At 62.6% G+C, this 21,745-nt stretch overlaps 1 protein-coding gene across 1 annotated transcript in view; it reads left to right on the top strand.

Moving 5' to 3' along the window:
* The window catches only part of DOK7 (docking protein 7), a 29,807-nt gene extending 8,398 nt beyond the window's left edge, over nucleotides 1-21,409 (top strand). The window contains exons 4-7 of the mRNA XM_058301315.2: nucleotides 1,618-1,818; nucleotides 16,148-16,267; nucleotides 17,854-17,964; nucleotides 19,684-21,409. Of these exons, the coding sequence (XP_058157298.1) occupies nucleotides 1,618-1,818; nucleotides 16,148-16,267; nucleotides 17,854-17,964; nucleotides 19,684-20,438 (1,187 nt within the window). The 3' untranslated portion in view covers nucleotides 20,439-21,409. The remainder of the gene's footprint in view (nucleotides 1-1,617; nucleotides 1,819-16,147; nucleotides 16,268-17,853; nucleotides 17,965-19,683) is intronic.
* Nucleotides 21,410-21,745: the final 336 nt, after the last annotated feature.

Here is a 21,745-nt window from a genome sequence, read left to right as displayed (position 1 = left end):
AGGGCCAGGGGGCGGGCGGGCAGTGAGGGGAGCCGGGGGCAAGGCTGCGGGGGAAAGGAAGAGCCGGGCCTTTCCAGAAGGTCCTGCTGGCCCCTGATGCTGGGGTCCCTGGGCCGGTTGGGACCCCCTGGGGCGTCCAGCCGTGGGAGGGGTGGGGAGGCGGTGGGCCTGGGGAGTAGCTCAGAGCCACCTGCCGAGGCTCCCGCGTGGGGGCGGCTCCCCGGCCTGGAGGGCGCGGAGGCCTCTCCCCCAGGGTGGGGTCGGCGTCCCCCCAGAGGCTGGGTCGTGGACACTGAGCCTCTCTGTGAGGGCTGGGTCACCGCCCAGTGTGGCCCAGTGGGCTCTGGGGACGGCTGGGGAGCGGAAGGGGAGGCCCGAGCCGCGCCCGGTGTCACCTGACCCCAAGTGGGCGCGGCCTCTCGTGGCCGGCCTGGGGGCACAGCAGGACCCTGACACCCCGGGCCCCTGCCTTCCCGGGGAAAGACGAGGCGGGGGCCGGGGTGGGCTGCGGGTGGGGCAGGTGGGGCAAATCCTGCCCTGATTGGAGCCTCCCCGGGCCTCGGTTTCCCCGTCTGTGGAAGGTGGCATGGGGATTCCCTGAGCAGCGTCAAGCTGCTACTGAGGGCAGGACGATGGTCGTCAGGTGGGGTCTGGGCCGAGCCCCCCTGGGCCCCCCTAGTCCCTGAAATGAGGTAGACAGGTGCATGCAGCCGTCCCCCACCCGGGGGTGCTCGGCCCCGTGTTAGCGCACCCCGGAGGAGCATGTGCAGTTCATGCATGTGAACACGTGGGCGAGCAGCCCGGCCTCCCCCCGAGACGCCCTCCCCCCATGCCCTCCCCCGTGGCATCTCTTCCCCATGCCCTCCCCCCTGGTGCTCCCCCCATGCCCTCCCCCCTGTAACACCCTCTCCCCCCATGCCTTTCCCCATGCCCTCCCCCCATGACTCCCTCCCCCCATGCCCTCCACCTCGTCCTCCCCCTGTGACGCCCTCCCCCCCGTGACACCCTCTCCCCCATGCCTCCCCCATGCCCCCCCTGACGCCCTCCCCCATGCCCTCCCCCCCATGACACCCTCTCCCCCATGCCTTTCCCCATGCCCCCCGACACCCTCCCCCATGCCCTACCCTGTGACACCCTCTCCCCCCATGCCCTCCCCCATCCCCCCTGACGCCCTCCCCCACGCCCTCCCCCCTGTGACACCCTCTCCCCCCACGCCCTCCCCCATCCCCCCTGACGCCCTCCCCCACGCCCTCCCCCCTGTGACACCCTCTCCCCCCACGCCCTCCCCCATCCCCCCTGACACCCTCCCCATGCCCTCCCCCCTGTGACACCCTCTCCCCCCACGCCCTCCCCATCCCCTCTGACGCCCTCCCCCACGCCCTCCCCCCCGTGACACCCTCTCCTCCCACGCCCTCCCCCATCCCCCCTGACGCCCTCCCCCACGCCCTCCCCCTGTGACACCCTCTCCCCCCATGCCTTTCTCCATGCCCCCCAAGCCCTCCCCCATGCCCCCCTGATGCCCTCCCCCATGCCCTCCCCCCCGTGACACCCTCTCCCCCCAAGCCCCCCCAAGCCCTCCCCCATGCCCCCCTGACGCCCTCTCCTCCCCCGCCCCAGTGCACAGGTTCCAGGTGACGGTGGCCCCGGGCACCAAGCTGGAGAGCGGCCCCGCCACGCTGCACCTCTGCAACGACCTGCTCGCGCTGGCGCGGGAGGTGCCGCCCGCCGTGGCGGGGCAGTGGAAGCTGTCGGACCTGCGCCGCTACGGCGCCGTGCCCCACGGCTTCATCTTCGAAGGCGGGACCAGGTGTGGCTACTGTGAGTATGGGGGCACCCGGTGCCCCCCCTCTGCCTGGGGCCCTCGGCTCCAGGGCCTCACCCCCTTGCCCCGGCCCCCGGCCTGCTCGGCCGCCCCCGCACCCGCCCCCTGCGTCCCTGTTGGCGGGAGGGGGCTCGAGGCCGCCCCAGCTCAGGGCGCGTCACACTCAATGGAGACACAGTCAACGCCCATGACCGGGCCGGCGAGTCCCCGCAGGACACCCGGTGGTGGGGGAGTCCGCCCCCGCCCCGCGCCCCGCGCCCCGCAGGGAACAGGGCCCGAATCCAGGGGCTGCGCCTGGGTGGGCAGGGCTGGGGCTGGGCCCCTCGTCCCGCGTCTGAGGGTCCCACGGCGGGAAGGGAGGGACCGGGCTGCGCAGCCTGGCCTCTCGCGCCTGTGGGCGGCCGGGAGCCCCAGGCCCCGGGGACGTGGGCACATGGCAGCGTCGCCGCGTCTCCGTGCCTTGGGGGAGGGAGCCCAGGGTCCCCACGTCTCTCTGCTCTTCCCTGGAACCTCGAAATTCCTGGGCACAGGAATTCCCGCCCAGCGGGTGGACGCTCGGACGGGGCTGCTTGGAGAGCCCGGGGCCCGCCTGGGGGGCCGGCGTCAGCTGGGCGGGGACGAGGCGGGGGACGTGTCCTGGAGACCTGGTCGCGGCCTGGGCAGTGTGGCCTGGACACTTCCTGAGCCCCAGGCTGAAGCCCGCGCCCCGGGCCGTGGGTGTGCGCCCTTCCTTTCCGCTGTAAAAGCTCTGGGCAGTGCCTGCCCGGGGACGGAGGGCTGGAAGGCGCCGCCGGCTCCCCGGGTGGCCAGAGGCCCAGCAGAGCCGCCCGCAGAGCTGTGCCCACTTGTGCCCGGACGGAGGCGCCCGACCCTCTGCCTCCAGGAGGGCCCCTTGGCTCTCTCGTCCGCAGGGACAAGCCCGGCGATGGCTAGGCCCCATTTTGGTGGGCTGGCGGTGGATGGAGGGCCGTGCGTCCCTCCCGCGTGGCCGGGCCCCGGCTCCACCCAACCTGGGCCTGTCCTGGGGGGCTGCTCTGCAGGGTGGGGACTCAAGACAGCAGGGGTCTCCTCTCTCCCGGGCCTGGGGCTGAGGCCCCCAATCGAGAGGTCCAGAGGCCCCAGGAGGCCGCTGCAGCGCCCGGCATGGCTCGGGAGGCCGGGGCCCCATGGGGCGGCCTGGGCTTAGTGGACGCCGGCCCAAGCCTCCCCTGTGCAGGGGCTGTGACCTTAGCGAGCGCCACTGGCTGCCCGCCAGCCGTGGTCGCCCTGGCTCGGGGGTCCCTCCTCCAGCCGGGTCCGTCGGGGCCGCGTCGTCCACCTCTGGTCTCGCGGCTGCTCAGGGTTTCAGAAGTGGTTTGTCGTCCTGGTGAGCACAAGGCGAAACCTCGAGGGGGGACTGATTGGTTCTCAGGGGCTGGCGCTGGCCCTCCCGGACGAGGGCGACTGCCCACGTGGTCGTGGCGCGGTGGGCCAAGGCCGGCCTCTAACCCGGGCTGCGGGGGGTGGCGGGAGAGGGCTCAGAGCCCCCCACGGGAGTCCCGAGGTGTGGGAAGCAGACCCCGCAGCTGCCACGTGTCGTCTTCGCACTGACAGTCAAGGCGCAGGGGCTGCAGAAGGAATGAGAGTGGGCACAGCCGTGGAAGAGCATGGAGGGAGGGGCTGAGGGGCACAGCAAGGAGGGGCGGCCCACGAGGCGTGCGCGGGCCCCGTTGGGGAGGGGTGGCGGGGGCGAGGTTGGAGGAGGAGGGCGTGGTGCCCGGTGCCTGCGGGCCGGGCCAGGGTTTGCGCTGTGAGCCGGGAGCAGCGGGGAGCCATCGATTGTGCTCCACCAGGGCAGTGACCGCAGCAGCAGAGCTGCGATTCGGAAGCGCATGTTGTCCCCAGGGTGCAGATGGGACGGGAGGAAGAGGCGGGGGCAGGGGGCCAGGAGAAGCTTCCGGGCGGGAGGCAGCAGCTGTGCGGTGGGGGGAGCCCGCGGATTCCAGAAATATCAACGGGGCGGTGACCGGCCAGGGAAGCGAGAGGGAGGGGCGAGCCTGGTGGCTGGAGAGCACAGGCTGGGACCAGGCAGGGTCCCAGTGAGGCGGCCCCCCGGCCCCGGGGCCAGGCAGGGGGTCCTGGGCGGGTGCTGAGAGACGAGATGCACCCGCAGGCAGGCCCCCCGAGCGCCCTCGGGCAGCCGAGGGGCAGAAGAGAAGCAAGGGGCCGGAGGGGGCCTGGGGTCTCGGGAGGTCTGGGGAAAGCCGGGGAGGTCCGGGACAGGCGACATTTGAGCAGACCCTGGTGGAAGGGCAGGAAGGGGCCTGGGGGCGTCCCCGGTGGAGGGAGGAGCCCCCTCCCAGCCTCAGGTCCCCTCGGCCTGGCCGCCAGCATGCGCTTTCTAGCTTGTGATAGGTTCAGTTTGGCCTTTCCAGGTGCCAGTGCACAGGCCCCGTTTTATTTTTGAGATACGGGGGAGCCAGGGGTTGAACCTGGGACCTCATGTGTGGGAAGCCGGTGCTCAACTGCCAAGCCACATTGGCTCCCCTGAGTTGGTTTCTCATTAGTCTGCTTGTTGTTTGCTTTTAGGAAGCAGTGGGGACCGAACCTGGGACCTCCTGTGTGGGAGGCGGGTGCTCAACTGGGTGAGCCACATCCGCTCCCCTGGCCCGCATTTTAACGTCCTGCCCAGACCCGCGTTTGGGTCCGGGCCAGGCTGGGTGGTCGGGTTTCCCCGCAGCCCTGCGGTTTCCCCCGTGCCCTGGAGCCCCTCTGGACCTGGCTGCGGGGGAGGCGTCGGCACCCCTTCGAAGTCCCGCTTAGGGGCCCTGGGCATGTCCACGGAGACGGCCAGGAGAGAGCCTGGGCCGACAGCGATGGGGGCCCCGGGAGCAGACCTATGGGGCCCCAAACACCCTTGAGGGGTCTGTGCACATCCCATTTTGCCGGTGGGGAAACTGAGGCAGGCAGCAACCGGCCCAGATCTGCCCGCCTGTGCCCTGCAGGGTCCGGATTTGCCCCGACGTCCCCAGAAGCAGCGCCCCACCCCTGGCGCTCGGGGAGACCCAGTGGGGACCCAGTGGGGGCCCCCCGGCGCTGCTGCCTGCTCAGGGCTGCCAGAGGCCACCCTCTTTCCTTCCGGAAGGGGGACAGCTCTGTCCCAGCAAGCGGCGGGTTTCAGTCGAGGAGGCGTCTGGTGGAAGAATCCGAACTCGCAGCCCTTCCTCGGCATCGCGCCCTCCCCGCTTCTTCTCGGGGGGCCTCCTCCAGGCCGAGGGGGGCCGTGGCACGGGGGGGTCTCACGCCCGCAGCTGTGCGGAAGGCGAGTCCTGGGCCGTGGTGACACGGTAACACCTGCACATTCCTGGGCCGCGGCCGAGCCTCTGGATCTCGCTGGGCCTCGATTTCCTCATTGGTGCTGCAGGGCTGGGAGGACTTGGCATCCTGGAGCCTTGGGGCCCCCTCGGGCGCCCCGTTTCTGAGCCTGCAGCCCGCCGTGTACGGGGAGCGACGCGCATTGGGCTGGCGTCGGGCCGTGAGGCTGTGCGCGGGGCTCGACCTTGACGCTGCCGGGCCGCTGGGCGGCGGGTGACCGTGTTCCCAGGGGGGTCCCCGAGCAGGAGGGTCCCCGGTCCCGCACTCCTGGCGAGAGGCCTCGGCGTGGGCCGTGCCGGCCCCCAGGGTGGAGTGGGCCACGCCTGCGGGGCTGTCCCGGGGCACAGCGTCCTGGCGTCCTGCCTGGCTGAGCTGCTGAGGGGCGGGGGCTGTGGGGAGGGCCGGGGCCTGTGGGTGGGCTGGGGCGTGACCCCGCCTGCGGTTCCCCGGTCCCCGTCCCCGGACGGAGCCCTCGGCCGGGTCGCCTGCCTGCGTCACGCCTCCCCACGCCCCGGCAGCCCTGCGCGCCCAGCTGCCGCTGAGGGGGCCGGGCGGGCTCCGTGTACGGGAACGGGCAGTGCGGGGGCTGCCGGCCCGGGTGTGGGAGATTCGGAGGAAAGTGGGGTGCAAGGGCTGCCTTTGGAGCCTCTCCCCTGTGCAAGCTGTGCCTGGCGGGCAGGTGACCCCCAGGCCAAGGGCAGCGGGCAGTGTGGAGGTGGCGGGAAGGCGGCCACCACGGCGCGGCCTTGGCCGGCCTCGGGGCCAGCGGGACGCCCAGGGCTGGAGCCCGGGACGTCGTGCGGGGTTTCGTCACTCCCGTTCTCTGCCTGGATGGCCATGCAGTGCGTGCCGCAGGGCGCATGGAAGTACATGTGCATGTGTGTGTGATGTGTGTGCTTACACGTGTGTGCAGGAATGTGGAGTGTATGCATGTGTGTGCATGTGTCCACGTGCCAATGTGCACACTGTGTGGATGTGGGTGTGGTGGGTAGTGTGTGTGCCTATGTGTCCCTGTACAAATGTGTGCGTCACGGTGTGCTTGTGCATGTGTGCACTGCGTGGGTGTGGTGTGCGTGCCCGTGTGTACCTGTGTGCACGTGCATGTGTGTGCAGGTAGTGTAGTTTGTGTGCACGTGCATGTGTGTGGTATGTGCATGCACACGCGTGTGTGGAGGGGTCATCGTCCCCGGGCCTGGGGGTGCAGCTGGCGTTGAGGGGGTGGGCAGGGCTGTTGAACGCGCTGTGATCTGCGGTGCCCAGACCCCCGGTGACCCGGGAGGGGCCGGCGCAGGCGGTGCAGGCGCCCGGCCGGGGCGTGGACAGGGTCAGGCAGAGCCTGCTTCTGGGAGGAGTTATTTTTTAACACTGAACTTCAGATATGAACTTGATTCCTTGAACACTGATTCTTTTTTGCAAAGTGAAAGCGCAGAGAAGAACAAAAGCTCGTTGGTAGCTGTCTTCTCCACGGGTTGCCCCGTGCTAAGCAGCAGCCCGATCTTGCAGCTGGGCAACTTTTTTTTTTTAACCTTAAAAGTTGTACAGCTGTTTATTTTTTAAAACTATTTAGTTGTGGTAAAATATACATAACATAAAAATAACTTCAGCCGTTTTAAGTGGACCGTTCTTTGAAATGAAGTACTGATTTAGTTTCTTTGTGGCTACAGCAAATACCGTGCAATGCGTTGGCTTAAACAAATGAACTTTATTAGCTCATGGTTTTGGGGTTAGAAATTAAAAATCGAGGCATCGGCCAGGCACCGTTCTCTCCCCAAGACGGAGGCGCTCTGGGGCAGGCTGCGGCGGCCCCGGTCCTGGGCTCCCCGTCTCCGGCAGTGCACGGGGTGGCCTCTCCTGGCCTCTCCGAGCGCCACTGAATGCCGTTCTCGCCTCCTGTGGCTCCTCTGTCTGCATCTCCTTCTGCTGGAGCCCCCCTTCACTGAAGCACCTCATCCCAGGGTCCTGTTCACAAAGGTGCACCCCACGGGAGTGGGTGCCGTTCAGGAACAGGCTCTTCTGGGGTTTGGGGCTCCAGGCCATCACAGGTGCACTGACACTGCTGCGTCACTGTCACCACTCCCTCTTCCAGATTGTTTCCATCGCTCCAAACCCAAACTCAAATTCCCTCAGCGGGAACCCCCCCTCCCGCTCCCCCACCCCGTAACTGCTGGTCCGCTCTCTGTTTCTATGAAGTTGCCTATTCTCAGAATTTCATGGAAGAGAAAGCACACGGTATCTGTCCTTTCGGGTCTGGCTTCTTTTACTCGTCAGCCATCAAGCTTCCTCCGTGTTGTAGCTTGGGCCAGCGCTTCCCTTCTTTCATGGTTGAATAATATTTCCTCGTTTAGACGTGCCATTCGTCTGCCGGTGGACACTGGGGTCACTCCCACCTTTTGGCTACTGTGACTAATGCCACAATGAACACTGATGTACAAATATTTGTCTGACTCCCTGCTTTCAGTTCTTTTGGGTATATGCCTAGGAGTGGAATTACAGGTCATATGATAATTCTATGTTTAATTTTCTAAGGAATTGCAAAACTGTTTTCCACAGTGACGGCACCATTTTCCATTACTACCAATAATGAGTGAGAATTCCCATTTCTCCACATTCTTCAACGCTTGTTGTGGCAGTGTTTTTTTAAAATAATAGGAATTTAGTGGGTGTGAAGTGGTATCTCATTATAGTTTTTTTGTTTTTTGTTTTTGTTTTGAGGTACTGGGGCTGGGAATTAAACTCTGGACTCATATGTGGGAAGCTGGCACTCAACCACTGAGCCACATTGGCTCCCTAAGTTGGTTTTTTGTTTCTTTGCTTGTTGTTTATTTTTTTGTTTTTAGGAGGCACTGGAAACTAAACCTGGGACCTCCCGTGTGGAAGCAGGTGCTCAACCATTTGAGTCACCTCTACTCCCCTCACTGTAGTTTTAATTTGCATTTCTCTAGTGGTTAAAGATGTTGAACATCTTTTTTTCCTACATTATTGGCCATTTAAATGTCTCCTTCAGAGAAATGTCTATTCAAATCCTTGGCTGATTTTAAAAATTGAACTATTTATCATTTTGGTGTTGAGTTAGGAATTGTTTATATATACTGATATTAAGCCCTTACCAGCAATATGATTTCCAGTTATTTTCTCCTATTCTTTAGATTGTCTTTTTACTTACTTGCTAATATCCTTTGATGCCCAAACTTTTTTTAAATTTTGATCAAGTCCATTTTATTTTTCTTTTGTTGATTGTGCTTTTCATGTACAATCTAAAATCCATTGCCTGCTACAAGGTCTGAAGATATTTTCCTGTTTTTTCTTGTAAGAGTTTTATTTTATTTTTTAAAGATTTATTTTTTATTTATTTCTTCCCTCCCCCAATTGTCTGCTGTCTGTGTCCATTTGCTGTTTGTTCTTCTGTGTCCACTTGTATTCTTGTCAGCGGCAACCAGAATCAGGGTCTCATTTCATTGCGTCATCTTGCTGCATCAGCTCTCCGTGTGTGTGGCGCCATTCCTGGGCAGGTTGCACTTTTTTTGCACTGGGTGGCTCTCCTTGCAGAGTGTGCTCCTTGTGCTTGGGGCTTCCCTATGCGGGGGACACCCCTGCATGGCACAGCACTCCTTGTGCACATCAGCACTGCACATGGGCCAACTCATCACACGGGTCAGGAGGCCCTGGGTTTGAACCTTGGACCTCCCATGTGGTAGGCAGATGCCCTATCCATTGGGCCAAATCCACTTCCCATCTTGTAAGTTTTAGAGTTAGCTTTTAAATTTAGGTTATTGATCCATTTTGAATAAAATTTTTGTGCATATAAGTGAGAGTTTGGGGTCCACATTCATTCTTTTGCATGTGGATTTCCAATTGTCCCAAAACCATTTGTTGAAGAGACTATTGTTTCCTGTTGAATGGACTTGGCACCCTTGTAAAGACTGAACTGGCCACAGATGTGTGGATTTACACTGGATTTTCAATTCTGTTCCATTGGTCTGTATGTCTATCTTTAAGCCAATACCACATTGTTTTAGTTACTGTTGCTTTGTAGTTTTGATATTGGGAAGTACAAGTCCTCCAACTTTATTCTTTTTCAAGATTGTTTTGGCTACTTAGGACCCCTTGAAATTCCATATTCTATTGTGTTACATTGCATTGATCCATTTTCTCTTATTGAACCATCCTTGCATTCCTGGAATAAATCCCACCAGCCATGGTATATAGGCTTTTAATCTACTGCTGGATTCATTTTGCTAGTATTTTATTAATGATTTTTGCATCTATACTCATAAGGAATATTGGTCTATAATTTTTTTTTCTGGTTTTGGGATCAGGGCAATGCAGCCTCATAGCATGAGTGAGGAAGTAATCCCTCCTCTTCTAGTTTGTGGAAGAGTTTGAAAAGGACTGGTGTTAAATCTTATTTAAATGTTTGTTAGAATTCAGCAATGAAAACTTCTGGTCTTGAACTTTTCTGTTGGAAGGTTTTTAATGACTGCATCAATCTCTTCACTTGTTACAAATCTGTTGAGATTTTATGTTGGGGGTGACAGATTAGGTAATTTCTATGTTTCAAATTTGTCCATTTCATCCAGATTTTCTAATTTGTTGGCATTTTACTGTTCATAGTACCCTCTTATAATCCTTTTTACTTCTGTAAATAAACATCCTACCTTCCTTCCTGATTTTAGTTGTGTCCCCCCTCTTTTTCTTTGTCAGTCTGGCTAACAGTTTCTTAATGCTATTGACCTTTTAAAAAAATAATTTTCATGTTTCTTTGATTTTCTATTCTCTATTTCCTTTATCTCTGCTCTAATCCTTGCTATTTCCTTCCTTCTACTAACTTTAGGTCCAGCTTGCTCCTTTTGTTCTAGTTTTTTTAGGTGTGAAGTTAGGCTATTGGTTTGACATCTTTTTAATGTAAATGATTAGAAATATATATAAATATTTCCTTCTGAGTACTGTCTTTGTTGCATCCCGTCAGCTTTAGTATGTTGTGTTTTTATTTTCATTTGCCTTGAAGTATTTTCTAATATCCCTTTTGATTTTTTATTTGACCCATTGGTTGAGAGTTGTGTTATTTAATTTTTACATATTTGTAAAATTTTTAGTTATCTTTCTGTTAATTGCTTTCTAGCTTTATTCCAAGAAGATACTTTGTATGATTTTGCTATATTTAGTCTATTGGATTTGATTGTGGCCTAACATGTGGTCTACCCTGGAAAATGTTTCATGTGCATTTAAGAAGAATGTGTATTCTGCTGTTGTTGGGTGGCGTGTTCTAAATATGCCTGTTAGGTCTGTTTAATACTGATGTTCAAGTCCTCTATTTCCTTGCTGATCTCCTGTTTAGATGTTCCATCAGTTATTAAAGTGGTGTATTGAGGTATTCAATTAGTATTGTGGAACTCTCTCTTCCTCCCTTCAATTCTGGCAATTTCACTTCATTTATTTTGAGTCTTTGTTGTGAGGTGCATATGTTTATAATCATGATGTCTTTTTACCATGTTGAATCTCATATCTGTATTTTTCTTTGTGTCTTATAATCTTTTTGGACTTAAAGTTTATTTTGTCTGACAATAATATAGCCACTCCGGCTCTTTTTTTGATTACTGTTCGCAGGGAGTATTTTTCCCAACCCTTTTTCTTTGTATCTTTCTGTGTCTTTGTACCTAAACTGTGTTTCTTGTAGACAGCACATAGATGGGTCATGCTTTTTTTTTTTAAGATTTATTTATTTCTCTCCCCTTCCCCCCCACTCCCCTGCCTGGTTGTCTGTTCTCTGTGTCTATTTGCTGCGTCTTCTTCTTTGTCCGCTTCTGTTGTTGTCAGCGGCATGGGAATCCGTGTTTCTTTTTGTTGCGTCATCTTGTTGATGACATGTATGTCCATGTGTGTGGCGCCATTCCTGGGCAGGCTGTGCTTTCTTTTGCACTGGGCGGCTCTCCTTACGGGACGCACTCCTTGCACGTGGGGCTACCCTACGTGGGGGACACCCCTGCGTGGCATGGCACTCCTTGCGTGCATCAGCACTGCACATGGGCTAGCTCCACACGGGTCAAGGAGGCCCGGGGTTTGAACCGTGGACCTCCCATGTGGTAGATGAATGCCCTAACCACTGGGCCAAGTCTGTTTCCCAGGTCATGCTTTTTTAAACCAATCCACCAATCTCTGCCTTTAAATAGGGGAGTTTAATCCATTTATGTTTAAGGGGTTAACTGAGGACTGAGTTACTTCTACCCTTTAGCTATTTGCTTTCTGCCTATCTTTTTCCCTTCAATTAATCCACTTTATAGTGTACTGGTTTGATTCCCTTCTTTTTCCTTCACTGTAATTCTTATTTTCTAGTGGTTACCAGTGTGATTGCGATGAACATTTTAAACTAATAACAATCTAGTTCAACTAATACCAACCAAGTTTTAGTAACATATGTAAACTCTTTGTACTATATAGCATGTCCCTCCCACTTTATATTATTTCCTCAGATGACATCTTTATATAAATACGTCCATTAACATAGATTTTAAATGTTACTTTACACATTTGCCTGTTGTTGTATAAGTGAGAAAAAGCAGTTACAGAGCAAAAGTAAAAATATACAGGACTTTGTATCTACCATGTGTTAATAGTTACCTTTACCAAAGTTCATTTCTTATGCCTTTGAGTTGTCATCTGGGGCCCTTTGATTTCAGCCGTAAGGACTTCCTTTCACATTTTCTGTAGGGCACGTCTTCTGGTAACAAACTGTTTCAGCTTTTTAAAATCTGTACGTGTCTTAACTTCTTCATGTTTGAAAGATAATTTCGCTGGATATAGAATTATAGAATTCTTGGTTGACAGTTTTTTTCCTCCAAGGACTTTAAATATGCTGTCCCAGTGTCTTCTGGCCTCTATGGTTTCTGGTGAGAAATCCACTGTTAACTTATTAGGGATCCCTTTTATGTGACAAGTCGCTTCTCTCTTGTGGCTTTCGAAATCCTCCTTGTCTCTGGGTGTTGACAGTTGCACTGCAGCGTGTCGTTATGGAGCTCTCTTTTAGTATTTTGCTTGGAGTTCATTGACATTCCTGGCTGTGTATATTCGTGTCTTTTATCCAGTAGGAGACATTTTCGGCCATTATTTCTTTGCATACTTTTTCTGCGCCTTTCTCTCTCTCTTGACCTTCTGGGGCTTTAATATTGCATATGTTGGTGTGCTTGATGGTGACCCACAGGTCCCCGGGCTCTGTTAAGTTTTCCTCATTATTTTTCCTTTCTGTTCTCATGCTGGATAAACTCAATTGTCTTCCTCCAAGCTTGCTGGTCTTTTCTTCTGCCTGTTCAAATCTGCAGTCAAGTCTTTCCAGGGGGGGTTTCCTTTCAATTTCTGTACTTTGCAGCCTCAAAGTTTCTGTTTGGTTCCCTTTTATAACTTCTGTTTTTTAGACACTGTTTTCCTAATTTCTTTCCTTCCTTGTCTAGGAATTCCTTTAGCTCAGGGAACCTATTTGAGTGTGATTTAGAGTCTCTGACTAATAGTTCCTGTGTCTGAGCGCCCTCAGTGGTGGTGCCTGCCAAATTCCTTTCTTCTCATGAATGAGCCACACTGTCCTGTGTCTTCGTGTGTTTGTAATTTTGTGTTGAGAACTGGACAATCTGTGTATTCTATTGTTCTAACTCTGGAGATCTATTTGTCCCACTCCCCTGCGATTGCTAGCTTTGATTTTTAGGTTGTTGAGGCCTGGCACCATCAATTCATGGCTTTTCCAAATGATTTTTGCTCCCAAATGGGGAATAGAGAGAGACGAGAGAGGGAGAAATGGGCCCTGCCTCCTGGCGCCTCCTCGGCCACTGTCCCCCTGGGGGAGATGGAACAGCGGCCACCCAGAGCTGACCCCCAGATCAGAGCCCCTGGGACTGGCTGCGCACGACACGGCGGGACCAGCTCAGTATTTATTCTCGAGGAGCTGGCATCCTCACCCCTTCAGACACTGAGATGGCAGAGGCCTGGGCAGTAACCTTTGCTGTGGGACTGGCTTCCCGGAGGTGGACGCATGCCCAGATCTGACTGCTCTTTAGCACTTGAGGGGTAGCCTGTGCTGTGCGTCACAGCTGGCGCGTCTCTGGTTGAATGCAGCCACGTGCTCGTCGGAGATATTTTTCCCAGGACAAGCCTGCTTCTGTGATGTGGCGGAGGCTAGCCTGCAGCCCCTGAGACACCCCAGCCTCTGTCCAGGGGGGCGCTGCCCGGAGCCCAGGCAGCATGTGCCTCTGCTTCCTGCAGGATCTCGCTGCTTGTCTTACTCTCCTGTGCTAGCTATTGCAGCGTGACGGGTATCCCGAGGCTTAGCGGCTCAAAGCAAAGGCTGCTTCACCGCCTTCCGTGGCCAGTTCCGTGGACTGCCAGCCTGGACTGGGTTCAGTGGGGACCGCATGAACCTACTCCACGTGGGGACCGCCGGGCAGTGGTGTCCAGCTGCGGGCCAGGAGGAACTCAGTGCGTGCCGCCTGGGTGCTGGCCAGCGGCAGGGACGCCTCAGCTCTCCCCCAGCAGGGCACCCTGGCTTCTCAATGTGACGGCTGGCCGCCACGGGTGCAAACGCGGCCCCTACGCCCTTGGCCCTAAACCGGCACAGCATGTCTCCTGCCAGGTGTCGAGGGCGGTTGCAAGCCCCTGGCTGGCCAGATTCCAGGGCAGGGGGCGGACCCTGCCTTGGGGAGGGGGAGGCCAGCCTGCTGGCTGGACAGGCATGAGGGAGGTGGAAGGTCGGGGTCCTGGGTCCCTGCCCCGGGGAGGGCACGGCGAGCGAGCAGGTGGTGTGTCCTGGCGGCCGGTCGGCTTTCCCGAGAGGGGTGTCAGAGGCCGGGAAGGTGTCATGAAAGGTGGGGTCACCAGCTGGGCCAGGTGGCCACGGGCAGGGATGGTGGCCCCCCAGCCAGGACTGTGCTGGGTGGGACGGGGCCTGCTGGGGGAGCTCGGGGAGACAGCAAAGCCTGGGGCAGGAGAGGGGCGATAAGGGGGAACCGAGGGCGGGGACTGAGGCGTGAGGGCTGGAGAGGCGTCGGCTGCGCTGGGCCCTGGCGGCCGCGTCCTGGTGCTAGTGGGGCGCGCTCCGCGGACGCATGCCCTCCTGCAGGCCACCTGCTGTCAGCTCCCCTGGCGGGGACGCCGCTCTGGCGATCAGGGCGCAGGCCCGCTGTGGACTGTGCCAGCGGCGGGGCGCGGCGACTTCGGGAGCCGGAGGAATGCCGGGCGGGCTCCACTGCCTTGGGTAATGTGGTTTTTTATAGCCAAGGGACTAATTGTCCCACAGCCTCTGCCAGCTGCTGTAAGGGGATTAGAGACCTCAGTGAGGGCTGGGCCAGCCGGCTGAGCCCCTCCCCCTGGGCGGGGTGCAGGGCGGGGGGCCTGCGGACAGAACGGCCCCCCCCCCCCAGCGGGACGGGGGGGTGGGGCCTGCAGACAGGATGGGGCGGGGGCCTGTGGGACCTGACGGCGGGGGGTGGCTGGGCAGGGGCCAGTGGGACGGGGGGCCTGTGGGATGGGGTGGGGGGGCCCTTGGATGGGACGGGCGGGGGGCCGCAGGACGGGGTGGGAGCTAGCGGGCCACGGGCCTGTGGGACGGGGCGGGGTGGGGGCAGGACGGGCTGGGGCCCCCTCCTAGCCTGCCTTCCCTTGAGGGCTGGGCCAGTGCTCCTCGCCCCTGCAGCGCCTCCGTCACTTGGGGCCTCATGGGGTGTCCTCCAGGTGGGCACGGGCAGTGGATGGGGAGCAGCCCATGCCCAGAGCAAGACCAGCGCCGGGGCCGGGAGTGGGGCAGGGCGGGGGGGCGGGCGCACGTCCACTTCTTGCCGTGGGGCCGCCACCAGGAGCCTCGCGCTGGGCCCCCTAGAGCAGGACGCCGCCGCGGGCCCATTCTGGGGAGGTGGAGGACCGGAAGCTCGCGGGCGCAGGTGCCCTCCGCCCCCCACGCCGTCGCCAGTGTCGGGGTTTGGGCGCTGGACTCCCGGCCCTGCACGTGGGCTGGTGGGCGCCGCCCCTGCCTCGGCTCGGGGGGGCAACTTGGAGGGCCCACGCGTCCTGCCTGGCCCCGGGGGGCCCCTCCCACCCTGGGTCCCTCCCGGCGGCTGCGGGGGAGCAGCAGGCGTCCATCAGCAACAGTGGGGCCTGCGGGGACAGTCCCTCCATCCGCACGTTTTAACCCTCACATGGGCCCCGGGTCGCGTCAGGGTTGAGGCCGTGCAGCCTTTGGGGTCTGGGATGTGCCCCCCAACCGGGCAGCCCTGACTCCTCAAGGTCCCTGAAGAGCCCCAGATGGGGTGGGTGGTGGGCGCCAGGCTCTGGGGTTTGTCTGTGCCTTGTGTCCCTCAGGACCTCCCTGTGGACAGAGGGCTGCTCACACATGGAGGAAACTGAGGCTGGGAACTTGGGACTGAGCTGGAGGGGAAGAGGGAGGGGGAGAAGGCCGGGGGCTGTGAGGTTGGGGGGGCTTGTGCCGGGCCAGCAGGGGTGGGGTGGGGAGGCATGAGGGGGCGGGGATCATGTGGAGCCAGGGTGTGGGGGTGTGGGGTGGGGGTGTGGGGGCAGGGAGGGAGGGAGCATGTGCAGGGCAGGGGCTGGGAGGGCGGGGGGCACCCAGGGCTGGGAGGGCAGGGGGCAGTGCAGGGCCGAGTGCACAGGGGCCGGAAGGGTGGCGGTCTGGGGTGGGGGCGGGCACTGCTATTCCCTTGCCGGCGCCCCCTGCGCCTGCCCGGGGACCCTTCCAAGCAGCCGCTGAGGCAGGAGGGGCGCGTGGAGAAGCCCCCGGCGTGCCCCTGCGCAAGCGTGGCCGAGGACGGAGCCCCCCGCGTGCCCCTGCAGCGCTGCTTCCAGCGCGGAGTGGGTGGGGACGCGGTGGGGTCCCAGGGTGGAGGGGCTCGGGCTCCGCCGTCTCCAGCGGGCCGGGTGCTCGGGCCCTCGGGCGCGTTCGGGGTCCCCGGGGCCCAGCTCACGGCGTCCCGCTCTCCGCAGGGGCCGGCGTCTTCTTCCTGTCGTCGGCCGAGGGCGAGCGCATCAGCTTCCTGTTTGACTGCATCGTCCGCGGCCTCTCCCCCACCAAGGGCCCCTTCGGGGTGCGGCCGCTTCTCCCCGGTGCGTGCAGGGCATGGGTGACGCGGGTGGGGACGCTGGGCTCGGAGCGCATTTGGGGCGGAGCGCAACTTGCCTTCTCGCTGCTTCTTGGTGGAGAAGGGGGTGGTGGTGGAGAGGGGTGGGTGGAGGGGTGGGTGGAGGGGGGTGCAGTGGCTCTCCCAGGGTCCTCGGAACCAGGCCCTGTGGGCGCAGGCAGGGGGCTCCTCCAGTTCTGACCTGGTCCTCCCAGACATGAGGTGTGTTCTTTCTTGGGGATGGCTGGGGTGCAGCGAGGAAGGCGGGGTGCAGCGAGGAAAGGGTACAGCAAGGAAGGTGGGGTGCAGAGAGGAAGGGGTGCAGTGAGGAAGGTGGGCTGCAGTGAGGGAGGGGTGCAGTGAGGAAGGTGGGTGCAGAGAGGAAGGAGGGGTGCAGTGAAGAAGGTGTCCAGCGAGGAAGGAGGGGTGCAGTGAGGAAGATGGGTGCAGTGAAGAAAGGGTGCAGTGAGGAAGGAGGGGTGCAGTGAGGAAGGTGGGCTGCAGTGAGGGAGGGGTGCAGTGAGGAAGGTGTCCAGCGAGGAAGGAGGGGTGCAGAGAGGAAGGAGGGGTGCCGTGAGGAAGGTGAATGCAGTGAAGGTGGGGTGCAGTGAGGAAGGTGGGTGCTGTGAAGAAGGGGTGCAGTGAGGAAGGTGGGTGCTGTGAAGAAGGGGTGCAGTGAGGAAGGGGTGCAGAGAGGCAGGGGTGCTGGCCATTGTCCAGGCCTGCGGCCTGCAGGGGTGTCAGAGGTGAGCCTGGGTCCGGGCCGCTCGGGCCGCCTGCCTGGACGTCACCCAGCGGGGCGTTGGCAGGCGGAGGCTACCCAGGAGGCCTGGGCAGGGCGCGCCGAGCAGGGGGCACGTTGGGCGGGGGGCGCCGGGCTGGGGACGCGCTGGGGGGGGGGGCAAAGGCCCCACGCGGGCACCCAGGACTCCCTCCCCCGCGCAGCTGCCCACCCCCTACCCGGCCAGCACGGGTAGGTCAGGAGCAGGGGCAGGGCCCGGGCAGGAGGGTGCGGGTAGGGGCAGGGGGCGCCTGGGGCCGAGCCGGGGGCGGCCGGCTCTGCGGGGCGGTGCGGCGGCGCCCCCTGCCCAGGCCCCTGTCCGGACCCCGCCGGCGTCCGCAGAAACCAGAGGCGCCGGGGGAGGGCAGGGCCGTGCCGAGCTCCTTCAAGGCGCGCAGCCCCGCGGGCTGCGGGGGACGCGAGGGAGGAGACGGGGCCACGCACCCGGGCTCCGGGACACGGGGGGGGGGGGGGGGGGGGGGGGTTGGGGGTGTGGCCGAGGAGGGGCGGGGCAGAGGGGCGGGCCGTGGTCAAGGTGGGGGCGGGGCGGGGGCGGGGCAGGCCGAGGCCGGGGTTGGGGGCGTGCGATGCTCCACGCGGGCGCTGGGGAGGGGGCGCCCGAGCCGCCAGGCCAGGCTGAGCACGATCAGCCAGGGGTGAGCGCACCCGTCCGGGGAGGAGCGGAGGGGCCGAGGAGGGGACACCGCTGGGAGACAAGGTCAGTAAGGCTCGGAGGGGGGGTCCTGGGACTGGGCTGGGGGCGCCGCGTCCCGCTGACCCTCTCTCCGCAGACCCCAGCCCCGGGGGGCCCTCGGCCCTGGAGGAGCGCGCGGCGCACGAAGCCCTGCAGCTGGAGAGGCGCCTCAGCCTCCTGTCGCACGCGGGCCGCCCGGGCAGCGGAGGTAGGCGCGGGGGGCGGGGGGACAGGTGGCGGTCACGCGGCTGGCGGCGCGCCGACCCCGGCCTGGGCCCCTGCCTGCTGTGCGGCCGGCGCCGGCGCCTCCTTCCTGAACTTGCGGCTGGAGACGGTCAAGGCTGCCGCGGGCAGCCGGGGACAGCGCCCCTTTCCCAAATGCCGGGGTGCCCCGGCTGGGCTCAGCTCACTGGAAGGGGGTGGGGGCCCAGTCCAGTGAGGTGCCGGCGGGGGGCCTGCCCCGGGGTCTCCCAAGCCTGTCTGCTCCCCCCCTCCACCCAGAAGCAGGGGCCTCCGTGTGCCTTGTGCTGTTGCTTTTGGGGGGGCTCTGCCTGCTGCTTCTGCTCTATCCTGACAGGTGGGAGAGGGCGGAGCAGGCAGGGGAGAGGGCCTGGGGGGGGCAGAGGGCCCTGGGTCTGCACCCCAGCTGCAGGCGGGGTTCTTGTCCTGGGGGGCTTATGGTCCAGATGGGGGGGAGAACAGTAGTGAGGCACGGGGCGGGTGGGCTGGGGGGGACATCCCCGGGAAGGGATGGGGGGTGTGCCCCAGAGGAAGGGACAAGCGCTGGGGTGCGGCGGGCAGGCTGCTCTGGACCTCAGGACGGGAATGCGGTGGGCGTGGCTGGACAGATGTGGGGGAGGGGCACAGCGAGGAGAGGGGGCGGAGCCAGGAGCTGGGCTGGGGGCTCCGGGGAGGGGCTGGGAGCCAAGGGAGGTTTGTGCAGTGACCTGAGGGGGGGCAGAGGTGGGCAGGGGACGCTGAGGCCGCGTGCAGTGGGTGACAGAGCCGGAGCCAGAGCAGTGGCCTGCGGGGGAGGGGGGTGGGCCCCAGGGAGACTGGAGGTGGCCAGGCCAGGGGAGGGGGGCTGCAGTGCGCTGCGTGTCGGCCTGGCCTCCGGGTGGGTGGGGCGCTGCTCATAGGGGTGGGGGCGAGACTTCCATGCTGGGCCCGGCCCACCCCAGGCCCACCCTGGCCCACCTGAGTGTACCCTGAGCCCACCCTGAGCCCATCTGGGTCCTCCCCAAACCCACCCAGGCCCTCCCAGCACTCAACCACTGGGCCCACTCCAAAGCCCCCCCCCCCCAGCCAACCCCAGAGCCCCCTGAGCTCACCCCAGCCCTCCCCAGCCCCCTCAGCCTCCCCAGCCCCCCCAAGCCCCCCTAACCCTCCCCAGCCCCCCCAGCCCCCCTAACCCTCCCCAGCCTCCCCAGCCTTCAACCCTCTCAGCCTCCCAGCCTCCCTCAGCCCCCCAGCCTCCCCTGGCACCCCTTAACCTCCCCAGCCTCCCCCAACCCCCTTAACCTCCCCAGGCCCCCCAGCCTGCCTAACCCTCTCCAGCCTCCCGCAGCCCCCCCTAACCCTCTCCAGCCTCCCCCTTAACCTTCCCAGCCTTCCCAGCCCCCCTAACCCTCCCCAGCCCCCCCCGGCCCCCCTAACCCTCCCCAGCTTCCCCCAGCCCCCCTAACCCTCCCCAGACTCCTCCAGACCTCCTTACCTCCCCAGCCCCCCCAGCTTCCCCCAGCCCCCCTAACCCTCCCCAGCCTCCCCCAGACCCCCTTAACCTCCCGAGCCTCTCCCTAGCCCCCCTTAACCTCCCCAGCACCCCCCCAGCCCCCCTAACCCTCCCCATCCTCCCTGGCTCACCCCCACCCCAGCCTGCCCGGGCCCTCCCCGCAGCAGCCTCTCAGGCCCCCGCTCTCCGTCACAGGGGATGACCGCAGCCTGTCCAGCTCGTCGTCCGAGGCCAGCCACTCAGACGTCAGCGCCAGCAGCCGGCTGACCGCGTGGCCCGAGCTGTCCTCGTCCTCAGCCAGCACGTCGCAGGAGGGGCCGGGGCCGGCTGCCCGGGCCCTGCACCTGGGGGAGGGCGAGGCCCCCGGGGAGGCGGCGCTGGGTGCCTCCCGGCTGCCCCCCAAGCCGCCGCGGCCCCGGCAGCTGCAGGACGTCGGCCGCCAGGGCTCGTCGGACAGCGGCATCGCCACCGGCAGCCACTCGTCCTGCTCGGGCAGCCTGTCGTCCTACGCGGGCAGCAGCCTGGACGTGTGGCGGGCGGCCGAGGAGCTGGGCTCGCTGCTCAGCCTGTGCGCCTGCCCGCCCGGAGCCGCCCCGCGCGCCGAGTACCAGGTGCCCGGGCCCCCGCGCCACCACTACGACACGCCGCGCAGCCTGCGCCCCGCGCCCAGGGACCAGAGCCCAGCCCTGCAGGGGGGCCCCGAGCCCCGGGCGCCCGCCGCCGCCCCCGACACAGTCGCCGCCGAGGACTCGGGGGGCCAGGGCCCCTGCGGCTGGCCAGGCGCAGGACGGCGGGGACCGGGCGGTGAGGCGCCAGGTGGCGAGGCCGCACGGCCCAGTGGGGGCCCCGGCGAGCCCTGGGAGGCAGGCGGCCCCCACGCTGGGCCCCCCGCGGTCCTCCCTGCCGCGTGTCCGGTCTGCGGGGGACTCCAGGTACCGCCCCCTCCCTGAGCTGTGGGCCGGGGCCCCTGTTGGCGGGGGCGGAGGGGCCTCGGCCTGCGCAGGGGCTGCTGCTCTGGCTGCATTGGCGAAGCCCGTGCACCCTGTGTGGCCCAGTGGGTGGACAAGGGGTGGCGACCCCATGGCAGCTCCCTGGGCAGTGGGGAGCGCAGAAGGGGGCACGTGGCCGGCAGTGGACAGGTGCCTGCTGGGGAGGATGAGCTGGACGTGCGTCTGGAGAGCGGGAGGCTCTGGGCGGTCCCCAAGGGCCGGCTTCCCCCGCGCACCCCGAGAATCAGGCTGGGAAGCATCTGAAGGGCTTGGGGTGCTGTGGCCCTGCCGGCCCCCGGCGCCTGGCTTTGGGGTGCCGAGGGGGACGGCCAGGCAGAGGCAAAGCTAGACCGCGGCGTGCTCCGGGCCTCCCCCGCCTGGCGGGCGACCCACGCTCACACCTCACTCCCGGCACCTCGGGGTGCGCAGTCCCTCGGATGGCAGAGATGAAAGCCACTCCCATGACCGCAGCCACAGGCACCCGGGTTCCAGGAGGCCCGCGTGGTTTTGCGTGTCTGGTTTTTCTTGGGTCCCTCCCTCCTCCTGAGCCCGCCGAAAAGGGTCCCGGGTGGGGTGGGGGCGGCGGGGACAGGGGCCAAGCCGGTCGGTGTCTGCCACCCTCGGGGGGGGTCCGGGGCGGGGCTGGCGAAGAGGGCTCCCTGTGCGGTGAGGGGCGCTGGCCGGGCCGGGAGGGCGGGGGCCGGGGCAGCGCGGGGCTGGCGCGGCACCGGGAGCGGGGCTGCCTGCTGCGGGACCCCACGTGGCCCTGGACGTTCCCCTGCGCTTTCCGAGGCGCCCGTGGGAGCCCCGGCCCGTCCCCCGCGGAGCTTCGCCCTGTCCTTCCCTGTGGGTGCCCCCGTGGCTGCGCTGATGTTTGGGACTCTCCGGTCTTTGTGATACCTTCTCAGCCTGGAAATAAAGCCATCTTTTGTACCGCCTTGTCCTTTCCCACCCGCGCCCGCCCGGCCGTGGTGCCAGCCTCCCTGCCCTGCGCAGGCTCGGCCTGGGCGCCTGACGGGACGGAAGGCAGGGGCCTGGGTGTGTGCGTGCACACGTGGGGGTGAGCGTATGTGTGCATGTGTGACTTGCGTATACGTGAGCACGTGTGTGTGAACAGTTGTGAGTGCATAAGTGTGTGCAGGTGCGCATGTGAGCACATATATATATATGAACAGTTATGTGAGTGTGCATGAGTGTGCAACTTTACATGTATATGACTAGTTACCCATGTGCATGAGTGTGCACCTGTGTTCCTGTGCATTTACTGG

The sequence above is a fragment of the Dasypus novemcinctus genome, chromosome 1 (assembly GCF_030445035.2).
Source record: "Dasypus novemcinctus isolate mDasNov1 chromosome 1, mDasNov1.1.hap2, whole genome shotgun sequence".
Classification (NCBI taxonomy): Eukaryota; Metazoa; Chordata; class Mammalia; order Cingulata; family Dasypodidae; genus Dasypus; species Dasypus novemcinctus.
This window is presented reverse-complemented; position numbering and strand designations above follow the sequence as displayed.